At 43.5% G+C, this 24,083-nt stretch overlaps 1 protein-coding gene across 1 annotated transcript in view; it reads left to right on the top strand.

Moving 5' to 3' along the window:
• dgki (diacylglycerol kinase, iota) overlaps positions 1 to 24,083 on the top strand; it is a 265,844-nt gene that overhangs the window by 61,240 nt on the left and 180,521 nt on the right. Inside the window, exons 11-13 of the mRNA XM_080191667.1 lie at positions 4,893 to 5,030; positions 10,902 to 10,980; positions 18,459 to 18,514. Coding sequence (XP_080047793.1) covers positions 4,893 to 5,030; positions 10,902 to 10,980; positions 18,459 to 18,514 — 273 coding nt within the window. The remainder of the gene's footprint in view (positions 1 to 4,892; positions 5,031 to 10,901; positions 10,981 to 18,458; positions 18,515 to 24,083) is intronic.

Genomic DNA, 24,083 nt, shown 5'->3' with positions numbered 1-24,083 from the left:
GAAAATATTCAACAGGTTTGGCAACATCTGTGGTGAGAAAAAACAGTTAATGTTTCATGTCCTGCAACCTTTCATCAGTGGGTCAATTCTTCGCAGTCCATCTCCTCATTAAAGGTGGCCCATTTCTCAGTTACAATTGTGCTGCCAAGTTATCTGGGCGAGCTCCATTCGCTGCTGAAATTAATCCTCTCCCAATTTATTTTCGCTCTGCATTGCTCCTTGCCTTTTCCCTATGACTTAAGCTATGATCACCATCCTCTAAATGGTTACTTGGTGCCACTTAATCAATTTGACCCACCCCATTGCCCAAAACCATATCCAACAATGCAATCTCCACTCCATATCCTTTCATTATTCCTCACTCCATCTCTTCTCACTCTCTTTTCCCAGTTATTTGCTTTTCAGTTTTGTGCTGCACTTTCTGTATTGCTTCTCAACTGGATCAACGAACCTGCCATTCATCTTAATTTTCTGTTTCTTTTCATCCCAATTTCCTTAATCATGCAGTGAACTCTGGCTTTGGAGGCCATTCCTTTCAGCCCCTCATAGGAATGTGCCTATTCCATGCAGAAAAAACTCTTCTTTGAAGGTCTCCTATTGCTCAATTGTTTTGCTTTATAAATATGTGCCAATGCTAATATCTGGTTTGGTGCCTTAGATACACTGCATGCAGTGTGCTGTCGCTGAGTTAATAACAGTTCACTGTGTGTTGTTGTGCTTCAAGATGGCAGGTCCACTTCTCTGCCGTAAGCAGACCTCAGACCTATATAGCTGGCAGGAGTCCAGTAATTATCATTCCAGCTACTTGGTTTATGGTATCACAGAATTGTTGCAGTGCATAAGGAGGCCATTTGGCCCATCATGTCTTCACCAGCTCTCCGAATCAGCAATTCCCAAATATAATTCCCCACCTTCTCCCCATAACCCTGCACATTCTTTTCATTTAAGTCTTTTGAATGCTTCATTTGAACCTACCTCCATCACTACCTCAAGCAGTGCATTCCAAACTCTAAATTCTCACTGCGTGAAAAAGTTTCTCTTCATATTCCTTTTGCTTCTTTTGCTAATTACCTTTAATCTGCATCCTCTCATTCCGATCCTTTCATGAGTGGGAATAATTTCTCCCCATCTATTCTGTCCAGACCCCAGATGATTTTGAACACATGATTTGATTTTTAATCAGCTATGTTCAGGAATGAAGGCCAAATTAAAATGTACACATGGTTAAAATGTGGAAGAATGAGAAAAGCTCAATGACATATCAAAGTTCATACCTTTGATGTTTCAACTCCCCACTCTGTCAGGCAAATTGTTTAATGCATTTATCACTCATTGTTTGAACAAAGAACAAAGAACAAAAACAGCCCGGGAAACAGGCCCTTTGGCCCAACGAGCCCACGCCGCCATTTTAACATTACCAGTCCCCGCCTCCACCCATGACCCTTATCGATCCTGCTCCGTGTCTAATCTAAGTGACACTGCTTTATGCTCCGACACCATTATCCTGTAATTTGGGTGACAGTTTGCTTTGAGAGCAGTACCGTTTTTGGGTGGCTCTCTGTCTGAAAGCAGTTGTACAGATCACAGTTTGTTTCCCTTGGTCAGCAATATAAGTGATGTGGAGATGCCAATGTTGGATTGGGGTAAACACAGTCAGAAGTCTCACAACACCAGGTTACAGTCCAACAGGTTTATTTGGTAGTAAACACCAGTAGCTTTCGGGGTTTGCCCCTTCGTCAGGTGAGTGGGAGTTCTGATCACAAACAGAGCATATAAAGGCACGCACAGTTTACAGAATACTGATTAGAATGCAAGCCTTTACAGCTAATCAAGTCTTAAAGGTGCAGACAGTGTGAGTGGAGATAGCATTAAGCATAGGTTAAAGAGATGTGTATTGTCTCCAGACAGGATAGTAAATGAGATGTTGCAAGCCCAGGCAAGTCATGAGGGTTACAGATAGTGTGACATGAACCCAAGATCACAGTTGAGGCTGTCCTCATGTGTGCGGAACTTGGTTATCAGTTTCTGTTCAGCGACTCTGTGTTGTCGTATGTTACGAAGGCCGCCTTGGAGAATGTTTACCCAAAGATCAGAGGCTGAATGCCCGTGACCGCTGAAGTGCTCACCAACAGGAAGGGAGCAGTCTTGCCTGGTGATTGTCAAGTGGTGTTCATTCATTTGTTGCCGCAGCATCTGCATGGTCTCCCCAGCTGGGAATCCCGATGGTTCAGCTTATCATGATTCTCCTCTGTGCCCCTCAGCTACTGCCATGCCCGCTATGAATGAGAATCTGTTGACAGCTTATTTAATTTTAATGACATTAATGAGTTTGAAGCCTGGTTCAATGGGCCCCAGAATTTCTCTCTTAGAAAGGATCTGTCAGTTTTACCAGAAAGATCCCTTTGCTTTCTCTCATCAGCTGCTCTGAAGCTCTTTGAAGTGCTTTGATAGATAGTAAGCTGTCAGATTCACTGGGAACTCCTCTGCTGCCTGGTCCCTTCAGAATGCTTTGATTGACAGCAAGGATTGATTTTCACTGGGGAGTTTGCCTTTTCACATTCAAATAGGAAGCTGGCCCTTTGAAGTAATTTGATTAACAGGTTGGATCAATTACTTTGTTTTTCTTTGCCTCAGTGCTTTCTAAACATTGAAGTTAGAAATGAGGAACTGAAACTTCATGTCTAGTGGGTAATTGATCCACCCTGTCAATCAAAAGCAGAATGTTTATTAACATTCGGGTTAGGAAAAAAGGCAGGCAGTTGAGATGCATTCAGCTGTGAAGGGAAAGTGAAAGAAACAAAGCTCCTGGTTAGTGGGTAATTGATTCAACCTATTAATCAAAGCTTAGTTAAAAATAATGGAACATGACATTGAATGAACACAAAGCCTTTTGAGGCTTTTGAGCTTTCCAGGAAAGTTCAGAGGCCTGAAAAATGCAGTGTTAAAAGAATGGTTCTGAGTGAGCAAATTTGGTGGAATGTGAAGGTTCATGAGGCTTACTATGTCTACAATGAACTGCCTGATCTGCTATGTAGTATCAATCAAAGCAGATCATTGTAGCCAGACTGCACCTGCTGCATATTCAGACTACAATCTATTGAATCTGACATCTCCTGTTAGTTAGCAAAGGATCTCCTCACACCTGGGGCTTCTGAGAGAGAGATAGAATAAATAGCTTCCCAACACCAATGCCTAGAGACCTCACCTCTCCCCCCACAAAGGAACACATTCAGGGATGGGGTTCCCTCAGGCCCTCATGTGATGAAGGGACAGTGCTCTGAAAGTTTGTGCTAGCAAATAAACCTGTTGGACTTTAATCTGGTGCTTATTCTGCCCACCCAAGTCCAACACCAGTAAGTCCCCATAATAGCTGCCACTGACAGAGAGAGAGAGAGAAAGAGCAATCCCTTCTACAGATTGTAATGCTGCTGTGATTTTGAAGGCTTCCTGGTGTTCATGGGTCATGGATATCAAAGTGACCATGGCACTTCAAGAGTTTCACAGTACAGAAACAGGAATGAAGATGTTGAATAGAAATCTACTTGAGATGACCATGCTAAGAGTGATCTCCATCTTTCCCAGGACTAGAAGGGACAGTCCAGTATGGGAACTCCATCCTGGTGAGGAGTCCCAAAATTGACCCTTTCCCTCCCAGCTGCAACCCACTCAGCCCTGGGTCCCTTGGAGGGTCCTCCCTCTGAAGCCTGAGCGTCATATTGTCAGTTCATTTACCTTCCCCCCCCCCCGCCCCCCCGCAGGGTGTCAATGCCAGGAGGCAGTGCAAAGTTGGCACTGCCAAGGTGTGGGGGCCTAAAAGGGGAATTGAGAGGTGAGGCCTGAGGGAACCCCATCTCTGATCGTCTTTCTTTGGAGGGAGGGGTGAAGTCTCCAGTAGGGGTGAGGGATCTGGTCATCTTCACACTTGTGTGGTGTTGGTGGAGGGACTGGGTTGACCTGTTCTTTCAGTGGTGGGGGGTGGGGGGGAGAATGCCCCTCTGCTGAGTGTCTGCCTTTGTCAGCAGGAGCTGTCATGTCTGTTATGAAGAGGAGGGGTTCCTGTCTCTGAGCACTGAGATTAGGAGCCCCACCCCTTAAAAATGTAAAACCGGGCTGGCTGGCGTGTTTTCTGGCTTGCATAAATTTAAATGGTCATGGTGGCTGAATCCTGCCTGACTAGCGCTGAGAACATCAACAGTACATATTCCAGTTTTCCTGCTGGTGGGAACACTTAAAGTGCAAGTTGGGAGAGTTGTACCCAGGATTTTTGGGGACTGAAAAATATTATGTTGTCTTACATGCGTGATCTACTTATACTCTGCAATCTACGGTAACTACAGTACTCCAGGTGTGGTCCAACCAGGGTGTTGTATAGCTGTAGCATCACTTCTGCCTCAGAGCATTCTAGTCCATTAGATATAAAGACCAACATTTCATTAGCCTTTATGATTGTGTTGTCTACTTGAACTTGACATAATTGAATGGTAGTATATTAATAACACCAGAAGGTCTATCAAGTCTTCATAGTTTGAAGTAGAAGTCATCCATGTTTGATTACAAATGTGATTTATTTTGAAGTTGTTTGCGTTTTCTATGAAAAACAAGCAATCTCGATGAGTTTATTGAGTATGTCAATTTTATAATCACAAGCAACATTCACAATATTTCCACACATCAGCAGCTCTTCCCAGGAATGATCTAAAAGCAGAGAAATTGGGAAGAGTATGCATAAGTGACTATGCCTTAATGTGATGGATGGTTCTTTGATTTTTAGCTGCAAATTCTGAGTGTTTGATCACAACAGATACCTAACTCAGCCCGCAACATGAAGATGTCCTCACTGTTGATTCGGGTGCTTGGACAAATGATGCAGTTGCTTCTTCCCTCTGTCGCAGGGCTACACGGATGAACCTGTCTCAAAAATCCTCTGCCACGTGGAAGAGGGGAATATTGTACAGCTGGATCGTTGGAACCTCCATCTCCAGAACAACCTCCACCTGAACCAGGATGATCCTGAAGAAGGGACTCAGAAGGTAACTGCAGCAGCTAACTTTCTGAATTTAGGTTTGTACAAATCTTTGCCATTTTCTGAAAGATTTTGTGCAGGCAGTCCTTTTGCTTCCAGAGAATTATTAAGGATTCTTTTTAAAGTGGCAAATCTAGGTGAAGAACAAGCAGCACAGTGCAGGTCACTACGAATGAATGCAAGTAATGATGAGGTAAATTGGTGGCTTGCTGACAGCAAGGTTTGAGTTTACAATCTTTAGATTGTAAGAAATAAGGAACACCATCTTTTTGATGTTAACTTATGTTGTGTTAAACTAGGGCCACCAACCCTCCAAGACTGGCTTTGGATCGACAGGGATTAAAGATTATTCTCCATGACACTGCTGTCTACAACCCTGAAGAAAAACCATCAGGAGATTAAAAATATTGCTTTTGTTTGTCATTTTCTTTGAACATTTCTCTTCACCAGATATAAAAATATTGAAAATGGAAAAGAAAGGCTGTTTGGCTGACACTCAACCATCATCCAGTTGGGTAATGAGCCTTTTTCCTTTCCAATTGGCTATGGAAGGCAGTGCATCACAAGGATGGATGCATTCGCTGTCTAATGGCTGGAGTATGGGGGCAAGTCTTGTGATGAAACCTCCAGGAATATGTTTAATTATGACTAACAAACCTTACTTTAAACACCAGAATATGCACCTGTGAACTATAAAAGTGTGATGGGGTCTTTATTGTGATATTCCACTTCACAATTCCTGCTGTCATTTACTCACATTTAAATACTATGGGCAGAATTCTCCGAAAAAAGTTCTAAGTGTTGAATTCATGGGAAAACTGGAGTAATTTGCACTGTTTTTATTTCAGTGGGAATTCACATTAGAATCTCTCACATTCTATGCAGTGCAGAGGCCACCAGTGTGTACATCATTATAAGTCAGTAGACAGGACCTATTCCCACCCAGGAGGCTGAAACCAGTGGGCTTCTGTGCATGCACAGTTGTCCCAAACTGTCAGCCACTCATTTGTTGGCCAGCTTGATCGCCACCCGTGTCCTAGACCTTTCTGATCTCCAGCTCCCTCCTCTGCCACTGCACAATGCCAATCCCCCCCACCCCGTGCAGTATAGACATTCCCACAGTGCAGATACCCCTGCAGTCAGATCCCGCGGCAGACCTCCCCACCCAACCCCCAAACCCACCACGATTGTTGGCCTCCCTCCTGCCCCCATCAATCTCTAAGCAGATTGACAGCGGGACTCCAACCCCATTGGCACTGCACCATGCCCAATGGTCAGTGCTAAGATGCCCCTGGGCATGGGCACTCTGCCCCTTGGACACTGCCAGGGCACATAAGAACATAAGAACTTAAGAAATAGGAGCAGGAGTAGGCCATCTAGCCCTTCGAGCCTGCCCCGCCATTCAATAAGATCATGGCTGATCTGTCGCTGCTCAGTTCCACTTTCCCGCCCTCTCCCCATAACCCTTAATCCCCTCTCTTATCAAAAACCCATCAACCCGCGTTTAAAAATATTTAGCGAGGCAGCCTCCACCACTTCAACGGGCAGAGAATTCCAGAGATTCACCACCCTTTGAGTGAAGAAGTTCCTCCTCAACTCCGTTCTAAACCGCCCCCCTTTTATCTTGAGGCTGTGCCCCCTAGTCCTACTGTCTTTTTTGAGCGGGAAGAGTCTCTCCACCTCTATCCTATCCATCCCATTCATCATCTTATACGTCTCAATGAGATCTCCCCTCATTCTTCTAAACTCTAATGAGTACAAGCCCAGTTTATTCAGCCTCTCCTCATAGCTCAACCCCCTCAACTCCGGTATCAGCCTAGTAAACCTCCTCTGCACTCCCTCCAAGGCCAAAATATCTTTGCGCAGGTGCGGCGCCCAAAACTGCACACAGTACTCCAGCTGCGGCCTCACCAATGCCCTATACAGCTGCAGCAAGACCTCCCTACTTTTATATTCAATCCCCCTCGCTATGAAGGCCAGCATCCCATTCGCCTTCCTGACCACCTGCTGCACCTGCAAGCTGGGTTTTTGCGACTCATGCACAAGGACCCCGAGGTCCCTCTGCACTGCCAGGATGCCCATGCTAAGGGGGCACCAAGCACCACCCTCCACTGCCCACACCAATCTCTCACACAAACCCTGCAAATCGGCCACCGTAAGATTTTGATTTTTTAGCACAGCAGGATGGGAGAATCGCGGCCGCAGTCTCTGTGGACATGCATTCAAATCTCACAGTGGGAGCTGGTGGAATTTAAACTTAAATTAATAAATCTGGAATATAAAACTACTCTCAGAACTGGTGACGATGAAACTATCTTTGATTATTGTTCCTCAGAGTAGTATCATGGGTCCAAGCATCTCCATCATAAGGTGAGAAGTGGAGATGTTCGTTGATGACTGCACAATGTTCAGCACCATTCCTAGCTCAGATACCACAACAGTCCATGTCCAAATGCAGCAAGACCTGGACAATATCCAGGTTTGGACTGACAAATGGCAAGTAACATTCACTCCATACGTGTGCCAGGCAATGACTATCTCCAACAAGAGACGATCTAGCCATTGCCCCTTGACATTTAATTGCATTATCAATAAATTCCCCATTACACCCTGGGGGGTTAACATTGATCAGGAACTGAACTGGACTAGCCAAATAAATATTGTGGCTACAACTGCAGGTCAGAAACTCAGAATCCTCTGGTGAGGATTTCAGCCCCTGACTCCCCAAAGCCTGTCCAATATCTACAACTCAATGCTGTGATGGAATACTCTCAATTTGCCTGGATAAATGCAGCTCCAACAACACTCAAGACACTTGACACCATCCAGGACAGAGTAGCCCACTTGATTACAACCTCTTCCACAAACATTCATTCTCTCCATCAGCAACAAACAGTAGCGACTGTGTCTACCATCTACAAGATTCACTGCAGAAACTCATCAAGACTCTTTAGGTAACACATACCAAACCCACAACCACTACCATATAAAAGGACAAGGCAACAGACTTGGGGTGGCATTTTCCGAGATTTTTTTCTAAGTGTCCTGCTGATCTGAAAATGGGAGAATTCCAGTTCCGTTTTTTCGGTGAGTTTTCACACTCAGTCTTATGCACTCTGTCTTTAAAAAGATGAGCTTGTCAGTTTCTAGCCAGAGAGGTTGTGGGTGGGGCTTAGCTTACCAGACAGCCTGTGGAGATGCTTCCCCCAGCTGCCCAGCCCAATTGCAGCCTCTGTTCCCTCCCCCACCAATCGCTTGCAGAGTGGCAGTGGGCGCCCCCTCCACCCACCCTCCCTTCACCAAGATCTTTAAAGATTTCCCAATCCTCTAGGTTCCTACTAATCTTTGCCACTTTGTATGCATTTTCTTAGCAGTTATCCATGGCTGATTATCTCTTTTTCTACAGTCCTTCCTTATCACTGGTATATACTTTTGCTGAGCACTGTGAATGATCACTTTGAAAGTCCTCCACTGTTCCTCAATTGTACTACCATAAAGTTCTTGCTCCCAGTCTACCTTAGCCAACTCCTCCTTCATCCATTTGTAGTTTCCTTCGTTAAAGCACAAATATTGGATTTTACCTTCTCACGCTCCATCCGTATTTTAAATTCAACCATACTGTGATAACTTCTTCCAAGCAGACCCCTAGCTGCAAGTCATTGGTGGGGGGATCGTCACTACTGGGTGGTGCTGAGGATCGGGGTGTTCTGGAATGGAGGGGGGTCAGGGCTGGCCTGGGAATGGCCATTGGAGCCTTGGGAGATGGGCAGGGAGCTCCAGGCTGGGTAGATTAATGGCTAGTCAGCAAACTGCAGGCTAACAGTTCGGGGCCACTGCACATGCTCAGAGGCCTGGAACTGTCAGCCTCTGATGTGAATAGGCCCTGCCCCCGAGCTTTCATTAATAATCACGGTTGTGACCTCTGTAGTATACAGTGTATGGGAGATTTGAGTCTGAACTCCCATGGAAAAAACAATCATGATTTACATCATTTTTTCCACAAATTCAACACTTAGAATTTTTTGGGAGAATTGCTCCCCAAGTCTTTAATTGTGGGGTTATAGACACGTTTGTACAATAGTTAGTAAGTTGTGTGGAAACCTGCAATTCTCGCACATGCCACATTTGCAAAGTGAAACATGAGTGTTTTCCAAAACAGAAAGATTTTCTGAAGCACTTTCTCATACTGTTGTATCTTTCAAAAATTGACATGCTTTCTTCAAGCCAATATGGCATTTGTCCTGTGGCAGAGTTTGTAAAGCCATTGTCTACTGAAGATTCTCCAGGTACTGACTGTGGCATATAATCTGACAGCATGTGCTACAATTCATGTCTTCAAATCGTTCTCAAGCCCCCAGACACATCTTAGAACAGTGGGACACCACAAGGATAGAATAGCATGGCTGCTGAGTGTTCATATGTGGAGCCACAGGCTCAGTTCCTATTTAGATTCCTATGTAACAATCACCCGTAACAAATAGACATTGCAGGTATCTGAACCGACGTTCTTCATAATTACTGCTATGTTTATCATCATTACATTTAGAAAGCTAAGCCGCAGGCTTCATGCAATGCAACAATTTGAGTATGAAGCTATTATTAAGTGGCAGTACAGAGTGTTGAACGTATTTAGTTTCTGACTGGGGAATGTACTTTATTGGTTCCATGTTTTGATGCCAAGCTCATGATAGCTGTGTAATTAAGAGTTCAAACCCTTTGCTAAATTATAGTATTATGTAAATCAAGTGTTGAGGATGTCAGAAGCAAAATTTTTGAAGCGACAGAATAGAACTTGTATGCGCTGAAAGCCTTCTCCAGCTTGTTGATCCGCCATTGTCTCTTATAGCCTTGGAATTGTAGATTCATTGGAAATTTCCTTCCAAATCCTCTTTTCTCACCTTGCTCCTCATGTTCATGCAGGTAACTTAGTACAGGGAGGGAATGAGAAATTGAATTGCAGAATGTTGCCCCAAAACATCAGGAAAAGCCGTGCAATCATTGTCATTATTGGTATCCTTCTACCTATGATAGATGATGGATATACGGCATGGCCATTGGGAATGGGATAGTGTCATATTGTGCATTTTCACAGATGATTGTGAAGATCAATCATCTGGAGGCAGATTCTGCCACAAGTATTGCTTTTGAGGTGGTTATCGGGTGTGGTCATACGTTGTTGTTTTCAGTTGCCAAACCCCAAGTGGTCACTGATCAGCATGGCGACATGTACCAACCCACAGGTGACGTCACCATTTCTCTCTGTCATCAGTTGGTATCTCCCAGGTGTGAAAATCAATGGTTAGGGCCTCCATTTCACACTTGCAAGCATTCTTGAAGTGGAGCTTCAAGACCACAAAGTTGCCTCTGGTTGATAAGTACCAACACTCCTGGGAGATTTGTCTTAGACAGCACTGTGATATTCAGAATTTTGTCATTCTACAAGATTCCCAGAAAGCATTGCAAACAGTGAAGATTAAAATTGTTGAGCTTCCTTTCTTGATAGCGATAAATTAGTTCATGTATCACAGCTTTACAATGGGTGCTCAGAACACAGAGTCCATAAATCCACCTCTTGGTCCTGTGAGTCACCAATCCAGTGCACTCAAAAGCAACATATTTAGTCACCTTAATGCAGCAGCCTTGGTCACAGTCCATTATTCAGTTGTTTTTCAATTGTATGTCTTTTGGGATATGTCACTTTTTCGCAGCTGACAGCTTGTCAGAGTTTTGTCAGCTAGCATGTATGACTGACATGATAGGACTGTTTCTTGCTGAGCTGGACTTTAACATGTAGAGTGTATGTATGTCTGCTCTTAGGGCTGTTTAGTTTATGGATTGCCAGCACTCATTCAGCAACTCTATCTCTCTCTCTCCACAGCTCCCACTTACAGTGTTTAATAACTACTTCAGCCTGGGCTTTGATGCCCATGTCACACTGGAATTCCATGAATCTCGAGGTACATGTCATATATTCATGAACACACTGTTGTAAATGTCAAGCTCATACTTCAAGCATTTTAGAATATAACTTTTAGTTTTAGGAATTAATTTTTGAATTATAGAAATTGAGACATCTGGTTACGAAACCAATAAGCAACTATGAAGTAAATTTATTCAAACAAGCTTGGGATTTATTACACTTAAAAGTCTGGGGCCATATTGACTTAAAAGGTTAATATCAAGAAAAATGTCATCACAAAACAGCAGATGGGATTACTTAGCTAAAGAACATCTTCAGTTATTCCAATGAAGGATAAATTATTCATTTGGTTATCAGAATGAAGAAAACCTTGGAATTAAAAGATAGTTAATTTGCATTTCCGCCAGGGAACAGACCAAGTCATATAGCCAAGGTGAGTGGAGCTTAGTGAGATTCTTTGTTTTCAGGTTATCTCTGTGAATTCAGTTAGGGCACAGCCAGCAAACAAGACTGGTAGATGTTTGGAAAAACAGCAAAGAAACTTGGTCAGCTTTGGATCTTATGTAACTTGTGATTCCATTGGAAGCAGAGAGATGAAGTCAGACGTACAGTTGAAGTAGAGCAAATGCTGAGTCTAATATCCATGATGTAGTCTGGGATTGGTAGCTGGTTATCAGTATAAAACAAAGCTGTTTAGGGGAGAAATGATTAAAAGATTTGTTTAGCTGGAATCTGAAGGTCAAATGTGGTTAATTTTGTTGCACTTTGAGTTCTGGAAGTCATCAGCTTGGTTGCAGTTTGAAACCAAAGGTATTTCTGATATGTTTTAAACCACTGTGTAGGAGTCACAGGGTGGTCCTTGGCTGGATCTGTGAAATCCAGTTTCGTGAGGTCCATAAAGAAATTGAACGGTTGTTTATCCATAAATTAGTGGAAAGTCACTCCTCTTCCCTGCTCCCTCTTGAAATCTTGTACCTTGGAGAACAGCTGAAACAGTGAAGAAAAAAGAGGGACTTGGAGAGAACAATATATATCAATAACTAGGATGAGAGAAGTGAATGTACTTGTAATAATTCTCATTCAAGAATTATTATAGTACTATTGCCAAGCTTGTGGATGACAAAAATAGATGGGAAGGCAAATGGTGGGATAACATATAGAGTACAGAGTGATATAGACAGGTTAAGTGAGTGTGCAAAATCTTGGCAGATGGAATGTAATGCAGGAAAATGTGATGTTATCCACTTTACTAGGAAAAATAAAGGAGCTGAATATTATTTAAATGAAGAAAGCTGCAGCATGGAGGGATTTTGTACATAATTCACAAAAAGCTGGAATGCAAGTTCAGCAAGTAATTGGGAAGGCAAATTTGACTTGATTTATTATTGTCACATGTATTAACATACAGTGAAAAGTATTGTTTCTTGTGTGTTATACAGACAAAGCATACCATTCATAGGAAAGGAGAGAGTGTAGAATGTCGTGTTACAGTCATAGCTAGGGTGCAAAGAAAGGTCAACTTAATGCGAGGGTAAGTTCATTCAAAAGTCTGACAGCAGCAGGGAAGAAGTTGTTCCTGAGTTGGTCTGTATGTGTCCTCAGAATTTTGTGTTTTTTTTCCTGATGGAAGAAGGTAGAAAAGAGAATGTCCGGGGTGCATGGGATCCTTAATTATGCTGGCTCTTTTTCCAAGGCAGCGGGAAGTGTAGACAGTGTGGGGGGGGGGGGCGGGGGGGGGGGGAGCTGGTTTGTTGGCCTTAAGAGGTTAACATTTAGAAAAGTAACATCATAAAACAGCACGTGGACTTACTTAGCTAAAGAACTGGCTGGTTCGTTGGCTTTCCATTGTTGGCAATGGAATGTTGGCCTAATTTCAAAGGGAATGGAGTATAAAAAATCTTGCTAAAACTAGGTAAGGCACTAGTTAGACCATACCTGGAATACTGTGAACAGTTTGGGTTTCTTTATTTAAGGGAAGATATACTGGCATTGGAGGTAGTCCAGAAGTTTATTAGGTTGATCCCGGTATGGAGGGATTTTCTTATGAGGTTGAGTAAGTTGGGTCTGTACTCATCTGAGTTTAGAAAAGTGCGATTGAGACATACAGGATTCTCAGGGGCCTTGATGCAGCTGATGCTGAGAGGTTGTTTCCCCTTGTATTAAAGCCCAGCACCCATTACCCTGAGACCCATTAAAGACAGAGATCAGGAGGAATTTCTTCTCATAGAGGGTAGTGGATCTGTAAAAATCTTTACCACAGAGGTAGAAACTGGGTCATTAAGCATTTCAAGACTGAGGTGGACAGCTTTTTAATCAGTCAGAGTCTCAAGAATGATTGAGATAAGGCAGGAAGATCATCATATCAGATCAGACATGATCTTATTGAGTAGTGGAGCAGACTTGGTGGGCCAATGGACTATTCTTGCTTCCACAACCGATGGTCTTACAGTTTTATTGCCTAACAATGATATATATATTTTGGTTTTGTCTCAGAGGACTAGTGAATGAACCTTCACTTCAAATAAGGGAACGCTTGGGGAAAAGTGAAAAAAAAATCTGAGTTTATAGCATAAAACTTTCTGAACCATAGTGTTAAACTATTGGTGTTTACTTTATTTAAATATTTTTCTTTTACAATAAAGTTTGTTTTGTTTAAAAACATGAAATCTTCTGGCAGAGTTCTGATGGGTGTTCAAATTGCTCCTACAAACTTCAACAGTCCCTTTATAAAACACACATATATATCACATTCACATATTACACTCAACATTTTCACATATCATATTCACATTCACACCCACAAAGCACATACAGACATAGAACATGCTCACAGAGCTATGAGGAGAGGCTGAATAAACTAGGCTTGTACTCGTTAGAGTTTAGAAGAATGAGGGGAGATCTCATTGAGACGTATAAGATGATGAATGGGATGGATAGGATAGAGGTGGAGAGACTCTTCCCATTCAGAAAGGACAGTAGGACTAGGGGGCACAGCCTCAAGATAAAGGGTGGGCGGTTTAGAACGGAGTTGAGGAGGAACTTCTTCACTCAAAGGCTGGTGAATCTCTGGAATTCTCTGCCCGTTGAAGTGGTGGAGGCTGCCTCGCTAAATATTTTTAAGACGCGGGTTGATGGGTTTTTGATAAGCGAGAGGATTAAGGGTTATGGGGAGAGGGCGGGAAAGTGGAACTGAGCCACGACAGATCAGCCATGATCTTATTGAATGGCGGGGCAGGCTCGAAGGGCTAGATGGCCTACTCCTGCTCCTATTTCTTATGTTCTTATGTTCTTATGCATTCACATAGGCTGTGATTCTCCCAAAAAGGTTCTAAACGTCGAATTTGCAGGAAAACTGATGTAAATCATGCTTTTTTCGGTACAATTTCAGACAAGAATCTCACACATTTTGTGCAATGCAGAGGTCAGAAACAGGAATATCATTAAAAGATTGGGGGCAGGCCTATTCATGCCAGAGTCTGACAGTTCCAGAACTCTGTGCATGCGCAGTGGCCCCTATCTGTTAACCGGTCGAGCTGGCCAGCATGACACCATCACATTGCTGCCCCTCCACCCCCTCATGGCCCGATTGTATCCCTTCATCCATTTGTGGGCCAGCACCTTCCCTCCCCTCCCATCCCAGACTGCCTAATCTCCAGCTCCCCCCAGAACAAGAACAAAGAAAATTACAGCACAAGAACAAGACCTTCGGCCCGCCAAGCCTGCACTGACCATGCTGCTCGACTTAACTAAAATCCTGGAGACCATATCCCTTTATTCTCATCCTATTCATGTAATTGTCAAGACGCATCTTAAAAGTCACTATCGTATCTGCTTCCACTACTTCCTCTGGCAACGAGTTCCAGGCACCCACTACCCTGTGTAAAAAATCTGCCTCATACATCTCCTTTAAACCTTGCCCCTTGCACTTTAAACCTGTGCCCCCTACTAATTCACTCTTCCATCCTGGGAAAAAGCTTCTAACTACGCACTCTGTCTATACCTCTCATAATCTTGTAGATTTCTATCAAGTCACCCCTCAACTCCCATCGTTCCAGTGAGAACAAACCCAGTTTCTCCAACTTCTTCTCATAACTAATGCCCTCCATATCAGGCAATATCCTGGTAAATCTTTTCTGTACCTTCTTCAAAGCCTCCACATCCTTCTGGTAGTATGGCGACCAGAATTGAACACTATATTCCAAGTGCGGCCTAAATAAGGTACTATAAAGCTGCAACATGACTTGCCGATTTTTAAACTCAGTGTCCCGGCTGATGAAGGCAAGCATGCTGTATGCCTTCTTGACTACCTTCTCCACCTGCATTGCCACTTTCAGTGACTTGTTTACCTGTATACCCAGATCCCTTTGCCTATCAATACTCTTAAGGGTTCTGCCATTTACTGTATATTTTCTATCTGTATTAGACCTTCCAAAATGCATTACCTCACATTTGTCCAGATTAAACTCCACCTGCCATCTCTCTGCCTAAGTCTCCAACCAATCTATGTCCTGCTGTATCCTCTGATGGTCTTCATTACTATCCACAAATCCACCAAACTTTGTGTCATCCACAAACTTACTAATCAATCCAGTTACAGTTTCCTCCAAATCATTTAAATATCTTACAAACAAAATGACGACCCCCCCCACCACTCCCCTAGCAGATCCCCTCCCCCACAGGATGATCATTCCCCTGCACCCTCCCAGATCAAATGAACATTTCTTGCAGTTGCTGGCCTCCATCCAGCTCAGACTGATCCCCATGTAGAGTTACAGTGGGACCCCTACCTCCATGGGTCACCCCTAGGCCTAGCTCCAGTTTGCCCCACCCATTGACCCTGCCCCCAGGTGCCTCACATCCTTAACCCTGCCCAGTTGGTACTGTCCCATACATAGTGGGCAATGCCAAGGTGCCTCCTGGGCATGGAGACTTTGCCCCTTTGGCAGTGCTGGGGAGCATAGGCTGACACTGTCAGTGTGCCCATGCTCAGGGGGCACCACACCTCCACTGCCAGAGCTCCTGGATGCCCTGATTGCCCCCTTTTCACTGCAGTGGGGTCTTCCCCCTAGTTCCCCGAAAGTGGGCAGCTGGTCTGATCGCTGCTGGCTTAAAACTGTACTGGGGAAGTGGGAGATGCTAGCAGGGTGAATTCAATCCCAGGCCCGCTAAATACAACTAAATTGAATTTAAAATAGAATTTGCATATCAGCCTCACCTTCCAGCCTATTTCTGGCATCGCGCAGATGCCACCAGAAATCCGTGCCTGGGAGCTGCAATCGTGGTGCAACCGCTTGTGGAAATCCCATGAATCAGCCAACATGCAATATCCCAGCCTGCCGCACTGAAAAATTAGCTCAGTGGGCCAGGAGAATCACATGAGAGAATCGCCGCCATCCACCCCCCCGCCCCCCCATATATTCACACACAAAGAATACAAAGCACATGTTAGGGTACTGGATCAGAACCCCAAATTATACTAATAAATGAGAATAGACCCCAAGAATTTTTACTTTTTGAAAAAAATTTGACACATGTACTTCACTCCAGGAGTGAATCCTCTGACAAAATAGGGATTTTTAAATCTCAAAACAAGCTTTATTCATAACACAGTTTAAATATGAACAAATAAAACAGCTGAACCATTATCAGTTAAACAAAACTTAAAAATGAGAGGAAGCAACTTTACTTCCTAACTTATGGCTGTCCTAGTTGCAAATAAGCAGCATTCCTCTTACAGACTTAAATGCCACTTTAAATACAATTAGCAACCATAAATTATCTTGTTTTAATGAGTATAGACTGTTTTGAAGCTTTCAGAAAGAAAATGAGTTTCAGAGCAGCTTGCAGAAGCCTGTCTTCAAACAATTCCCAAATCTAAACTGCAAAAGCGTCTTTCATTCTGCTACATACCAATCTCTGCACATTAACCACATTATCACATGATCCTGTCAATCAACTTCCCAAAGAACCTTTTTTAACTCTATCAAAGTAACAAATTTTAAGCTGAAACAAGTAATAAACTTGCTTTCACAATGCTTGAGCTGAATGTTTTTCCAGGCACACCAACTACCTGCAGAAACATTTTAAACATTGTCCTTAAACATAAAAAAAGGTATTAATTGCACTATTATGATCGCAACGATCATACACATGCATTAATGCATTGCAAACATACACATACATACTTATTTGTAGACATACACAAAAAATACACACACAAATACATACATACAGAGGGTACATGGTTAATTAGCCATGCTAAATTGCCTCTCAGTTTCACAAGATGTGTTGGTTAGGAGTATATGTGTGATAAATACACGGAGTTACAGGAAGATGGCCTAGGTAAGGTGCTCTGTGGAGGGTCAGTGCAGATCTGATGGGCCAACTGGCCTGCTTCTGCACTGTAGGGACTCTGTGAAATCCATACATGTGCACACATTCCCATACCTCACATCCTCAGTGATAGACTGACATGCGTAATCATAAATCTGAATACATGTGTGTGCATACTCATACATTTCACACACAAAGCAAACACTCAGGTGAAGGCATACTTAGCTCTTAGTCCAAACACAATTAGTCTAAACTCCATTGGTTTAAATTCCCTATTCTGAGAAAGTGTTATGTGCTCAGAGATCTCCTTTAGGTCAGTGAGACACCATCTGCCAGTCTCTGTCCATTTGAAAATCAGTAGAGAGTTCTCAAATTGTCCAACCAACATTTCGCACCACCTTGCTGCACCCTTCATGATCACTCAAAGTGATTATTTGGTTATTCTTTTTTTTTAATGAGAGGCCTTGTTTACACTTTGGCATCTTCCAGATCTAATGTTCAATCCACATCAAAGTCATTTCTTGTGAGGTATTTTATCATGTTTCTGCATTATTAGAAGTCTTTCTTTCAATCACTTGTGCAACGTAAATATTTGTAAATCATCTGGACCTCAAACCAGATTCTCAAAGGTGATTGAACACTAAACAGATTTTTCCAGTTTTGTTAGTTAGTTAATCTTGTGGAGTGATCAAGACATTCTTTGATGAATGAAGAGTGATGCTGGACAAAGGGGTACTCTGTCTCATATTGGGGAGTAGCACGCAACATACTGGATTTGTCTTGGGTAAGAGGACAGTCTGGCTGCACTTCACAGAACATTGTGAGACTGTACTCGGTGAGCACTGTTTCTCAATTCTCGGTGACCTCTATGACTTGTGAGTGGCGCTTATGCTCATGTTGGGCAACTGGTAGATTTTTGGGTTCTCCTCACCAGTCACAGCACTAAGAAGACTTGTTCAGTCTGAGTAAGAGTCTGTCGTTTATATCTTTCAGCTATGGTTGAGGAGAGAATACGAATAATATACACTGTTTTCAGGTGACAATGTAACCATTATTATTGTTTCAAAGCTATTCTAATCTTTTCTGCCGTCACTTTTTCATCAATATATGATCGAAAATTGTTCTTTAGATGGACTGTTAATGGCCTTGAATACTAACTGTGTTTTCCCCCTGTTTTTGTAGAAGCAAATCCGGAACGATTTAACAGTCGATTTAGAAATAAGATGTTTTATGCAGGGGTAAGTGGTACCAAATATAAAAGGATCAAATTGACTAGAGAGAAGAAAATCTCTAAATTTCTGACCATTCCTGCAATTTGTCATCCCATTTACAGAGTTACAGAAATAAGCAATAAAGGATAAATGACAGTTCAGCTATTTTTGAAAGTATGAAAGTACAAGTCAACCCTTTTTGCAGATATATCTGTGTTAGATCAAAACAATAGAAAAGAGATGTTGAGTTTAATGTTGTTGAGCGTGGAGAGTTTATGGCAATTTACTATCAATACTTCATTGACATTCAGTGTGAATAATCTGGCACTGTTGGATTTATGACATTTCCTGCATTGCAGAAGTGACTAGCTTCAAAATTATTTAATTGCTGCAGAGTACTTTGGGTCATGCTGGGATCATGAAAGACACTGCTGTGAGAGGTGGTTACACATCTTCAGAGATTAGCTAAGAGTAAACCACATTGTGTGGGACCGGAATCACTGACAGGCCAGGCAGGGCAAGAAAAAACAGATTTCCTTCCTGCAGTAAGTTTGAAGGCGACTCAAGGTGGCTTAAACGAAGAACTATTAACTCAAATAATAAAAAATTGTGAGTGAAAATCATGTCTTACAAATTTGATTGAATTTTTTGAAGGGGTAACCAAGAAGGTCGATGAGGGCAGTGCAGTTGATGTTGCCAACATGGACTTTAGCAAGGCCTTTGACAAGGTACCACATGGTAGGTTATTACCTAAGATTTAATCTCACCAGATCCGGGGTGAGGTAGCCAGATGGATACAAAATTGGCTTGATGACAGAACAAGAAGTCTCACAACACCAGGTTAAAGTCAAACAGGTTTATTTGGTAGCAAACACCACCAAATAAACCTGTTGGACTTTAACCTGGCGTTGTGAGACTTCTTACTGTGTTTCCCCAGCCCAATGCCAGCATCTCCACATCTTGATGATAGAAGACAGAGGGTGATTGTAGCGGGTGTTTTTCAAACTGAAAGCCTGTGACCAGCGGTGTGCCTCAGGGATCTGTATTTGTCATTTATGTTAATGATTTGGATGACAATTTAGTAGGCATGGTTAGTAAGTTTGCAGATGACACCAAGATTGGTGGCACAGTGGACAGTGAAGAAGATTATCTCAGATTGCAACAGGATCTTGACCAATTGAGCCAGTGGGCTGACGAATGGCAGATGGAATTTAATTTAGTTAAATGTGAGATGATGCGTTTTGGTTGATCGAACCAGGACATGACTTACAGTTAATGGTAGGGTGTTACAAAGAACAAAGAACAAAGAACAACCCAGCACGGGAAACAGGCCCTTTGGCCCAACGAGCCCGCGCCGCCGCATCACCCTACACCTACCCTGCCCTGCGTGTCTACGAATGGAACCCCTAACTTAGCCAGATTCAGGGGAGAATAGTGTCAATTTGGTAAACCAATCAGCCTAAGAGCACATCTTTGGGGTGTGGGAGGAAACCGGAGCGCCCGGAGGAAACCCACGCAACCACAGGGAGAATGCACAAACTCCCACAGACACAGGCCCAAATCCATGTATCTGCACAGCCAGCAGTGCTAGTCACCGAGCTGTTGCGGTGCCCGTCTACCGGTCCATGATCAAGCACACACACCGACACGAAGTACTAGGCCACTCCCGGAACCTCCAAGAGCAGCCCACTCACGACCCACCGTGTGCATGCCCCTCGTTTGACAACGAGGTGGACCTCCACCTGCGGAATAAAAGACAAAAACGTTAACTTACAAGTCTGCATTTCCGGTGTCTCCCGAGGTTCTGTCCTTATTTAATAGCCCCTACTACAACCCTCCATCCTCGTTTCACTCATGTGTCTGTCTAACTGAACCTTAAACGAGTCCAACGTTCCTGCCTCCACCACCCTCCTTGGTAGCACTTTCCATACCCGCACAACTCTCCGTGTAAAGAACCTTACCCTCACATCCAAATTATACCTCTTGTTGGGGACAGTTATAGAACAAAGATCATAGCTCCTTGAAAGTGGAGTCACAGGTGGACAAAGTGATGAAGAAGGCATTCGGCATGCTTGGTTTCATTGGTCAGAAAATTGAATGTTGGAGTCGGGACGTCCTGTTGAAGTTGTACAAGACATTGGTAAGGCCACACTTGGAATACTGTCTACAGTTCTGGTCACTCTATTATAGAAAGAATATTATTAAACTAGAAAGAGTGCAAGAAAAGATTTGCTAGGATGCTACCAGGACTTGATGGTTTGAGTTATAAAGGGAGGCTGGATAGACTAGGACTTTTTTCTCTGGAGCGTAAGAGACTTAGGGGTGATCTTACAGTGGTCTATAAAATAATGAGGGGCATAGATCAGCTAGATAGTCAATAACTTTTCCCAAAGGTAGGGGAGTCTAAAACTAGAGGGCAGAGGTTTAAGGTGAGAGGGAAGAGATACAAAAGGGTCCAGAGGGACAGTTTTTCACACAGAGGGTATCTGGAACAAGCTGCCAGAGGTAGTAGTAGAGATGGGTACAATTTCGTCTTTTAAAAAGCATTTAGAGAGTTACATGAAGAAAATAGCTATCGAGGGATATGTGCCAAATTGCGGGCAATTGGGACTAGCTTAGTCGTTAAAAAAGAGAATGTGCGTGGTGTCCTTAATATTGCTGGCTGCTTTGTCAAGGCAGCAGGAAGTGTAGACAGAGTCAGTGGAGGCTTGTGTGATGGATTGGACTACATTCATGACCTTTTGTAGTTCCTTGTGTTCTTGGGCAGAACAGGAGCCACACCAAGCTGTGATACAACCAGAAAGAATGCTTTCTATGGTGCATCTGTAAAAGTTGGTGAGAGTCTTGGCTGACATGCCAAAATTCCTTAGTTTTCTGAGAAAGTAGAGGCGTTGATGAGCTTTCTTAACTATAGTGTCGGCATGGGGGGACCAGGACAGGTTGTTGGTGATCTGGACACCTAAAAGCTTGAAGCTCTTGACCCTTTCTACTTTGTCCCCACTGATGTAGACAGGGGTATGTTCTCCTTTAAGCTTCCTGAAGTCGATGACAATCTCCTTCATTTTATTGACATTGAGGGAGAGATTATTGTTGCCACACCTGTTCACCAGATTCGCTATCTCATTCCTGTACTCTGTCACTTCACTGTTTGAGATCCGACCCATTATAGAACATAGAACATTACAGCGCAGTACAGGCCCTTTGGCCCTCGATGTTGCGCCGACCAGTGGAACCAATTTAATGACCCTCTAACCTAAACTATTCCAATGTTATCCATAATAGAAATATGGTTGTGTTGTCAGCAAACTCGAAAATCAAATTGGTAGGGAATTTGGCCACACTGTCATAGGTGTATAATAGAGGGCTGAGTATAGTAGGGGGCTGAGAACACAGCTTTGTGAGGCACCGGTGTTGAGGATGATCATGGAGATGCTTTTGTTGCCTGTCCTTACTGATTACGGTCTGTGAGTTAGGAAGTTCAGGATCCAGTCGCAGAAGGAGGTGTCGAGGTCCAGGCCACAGAATTTGGAAATGAATTTCATGGGAATAATAGTGTTGAAGGCTGAGCTGTGGTCAATAAATAGGAGTCTGACATATCTAGCTTTTCCAGGGTTGAGTGTAGGGCCAGGAAGATGGCGTTGGCTGTGGACCTGTTGTGGTGGTAGGCACCAGAATTGATTCATGCCATGACTAGCCTTTCAAAGCATTTCATAATGTTGGATGTCAGAGCTAGCAGCCAATACTCATTAAGGCACATGCTTGGTTTTTCTTAAGTACTAGGATGACAGTCATCTTCTTGAAGCAGGTAGGAATCTCAGATTGTTGTAAAGAGAGGTTGAAGATGTCTATGAATACCCCCATCAGCTGATCTGCGCTGGATCTGAGCACTCGTCCAGGTACCCCATCCGGGCTATTCACATTCCGTGGGTTGACCTTCGAGAAGGCTACTCTGACACCTGCAATGGTGATTCCTAGAAAGGAATGGTTTGATAGAGCAGACGCAGCATGGATTTGTTAAGGGACAAATTTGTTTGACAAATTTATTGGATTTCTATGAGGATGTGACTAGTGCGGTAGACAGAGGGGAACCGGTGGATGTGATGTTTCTAGATTTTCAAAAGGCGTTTGATAAGGTGCCTCACGAAAGGTTGCTTCAGAAGGTTAGGGTGCATGGAGTTGTGGGTAAGGTGTTAGCGTGGATAGAGGATTGGTTGTCTAATAGGAGGCAGAGAGTTGGTATCAATGGGTGCTATTCTGATTGGCGGTTGGTGACTACTGGAGTGCTGCAGGGATCGGTGCTGGAGCCTCAACTGTTTACCATTTATATAGATGATCTGGAGGAGGGGACTGAGTGTAGGGTGACGAAATTTGCTGATGACACGAAGATAAGTGGAAAAGCAAGTTGCATGGAGGGTGTGGAAAGTCTGCAGAGGGATCTGGATAGCTGAGCGAGTGGGCGAGGACCTGGCAGATGGAGTATAATGTTAGCAAGTGTGAGGTTATCCACTTTGGCAGAAATAATAGTAGGAGGGATTACTATTTAAAGGGCGAAAAGCTGCAGCATGCTACGGTGCAGAGGGACCTGGGGTCCTTATGCATGAGTCGCAAAAACCCAGTCTGCAGGTGCAGCAGGTGATCAAGAAGACGAATGATATGCTGGCCTTTGTAGTGTGGGGGATAGAATATAAAAGCAGGGAGGTCTTGCTGCAACTCTACAGGGTACTGGTGAGGGCGCAGCTGGAGTACTGTGTGCAGTTTTGGTCGCCGCACTTGCGCAAGGATATTTTGGCCTTGGAGGGAGTGCAGAGGAGGTTCACTAGGCTGATACCGGAGATGAGGGGGTTGGACTATGAAGAGAGACTAAATAGACTGGGTCTGTACTCGTTGGAGTTTAAAAGGTTGAGGGGGGATCTCATAGAGACGTATAAGATAATGAAGGGGATGGATAGGGTAGAGGTAGAGAGATTCTTCCCGCTTAGAAAGAATAGCAGGACTAGAGGGCACAGCCTCAAGATAAGGGGGAGCAGTTTAGATCGGAGTTGAGGAGGAACTTCTTCACTCAAAGGGTGGTGAATCTCTGGAATTCTCTGCCTGTTGAAGTTGTGGAGGCTACCTCGCTGAATATATTTAAGTCACGGGTAGATAGGTTTTTGACAGACAAGAGAATTAAGGGTTATGGGGAGAGCGCGGGAAAGTGGAACTGATCCACTTCAGATCAGCCATGATCTTATTGAATGGCGGGGCAGGCTTGAAGGGCTAGATGGTCTACTCCTGCTCCTATTTCTTATGTTCTTATGTCCTTATGTGACCCAGATACAGGTTCTGCTGTATCCTCTGATGGTCCCCATCACAATCTGCAACTCCACCAACATTTGTGTCATCCGCAAACTTATTAATTAAATCAGTTACATTTTCCTCCAAATCATTTATATGTATTACAAACAGCAAAGTTCCCAGCAGTGAACCCTGAGGAATTACACTTGTCACAGCCCTCCATTCAGAAATACACCCTTCCAATGCTACCCTCTGTCTTCTATAACCGAGCCAGTTATGTATCCACCTTGCCAGCTCACCTCTGATCCTGTGTGACTTCACC

This window comes from Carcharhinus amblyrhynchos, chromosome 6 (assembly GCF_965287045.1).
Source record: "Carcharhinus amblyrhynchos chromosome 6, sCarAmb.v2.hapA, whole genome shotgun sequence".
NCBI lineage: Eukaryota > Metazoa > Chordata > Chondrichthyes > Carcharhiniformes > Carcharhinidae > Carcharhinus > Carcharhinus amblyrhynchos.
Note: the sequence above shows the minus strand (reverse complement) of the source record. Positions and strands in the feature narration are given on the sequence as shown.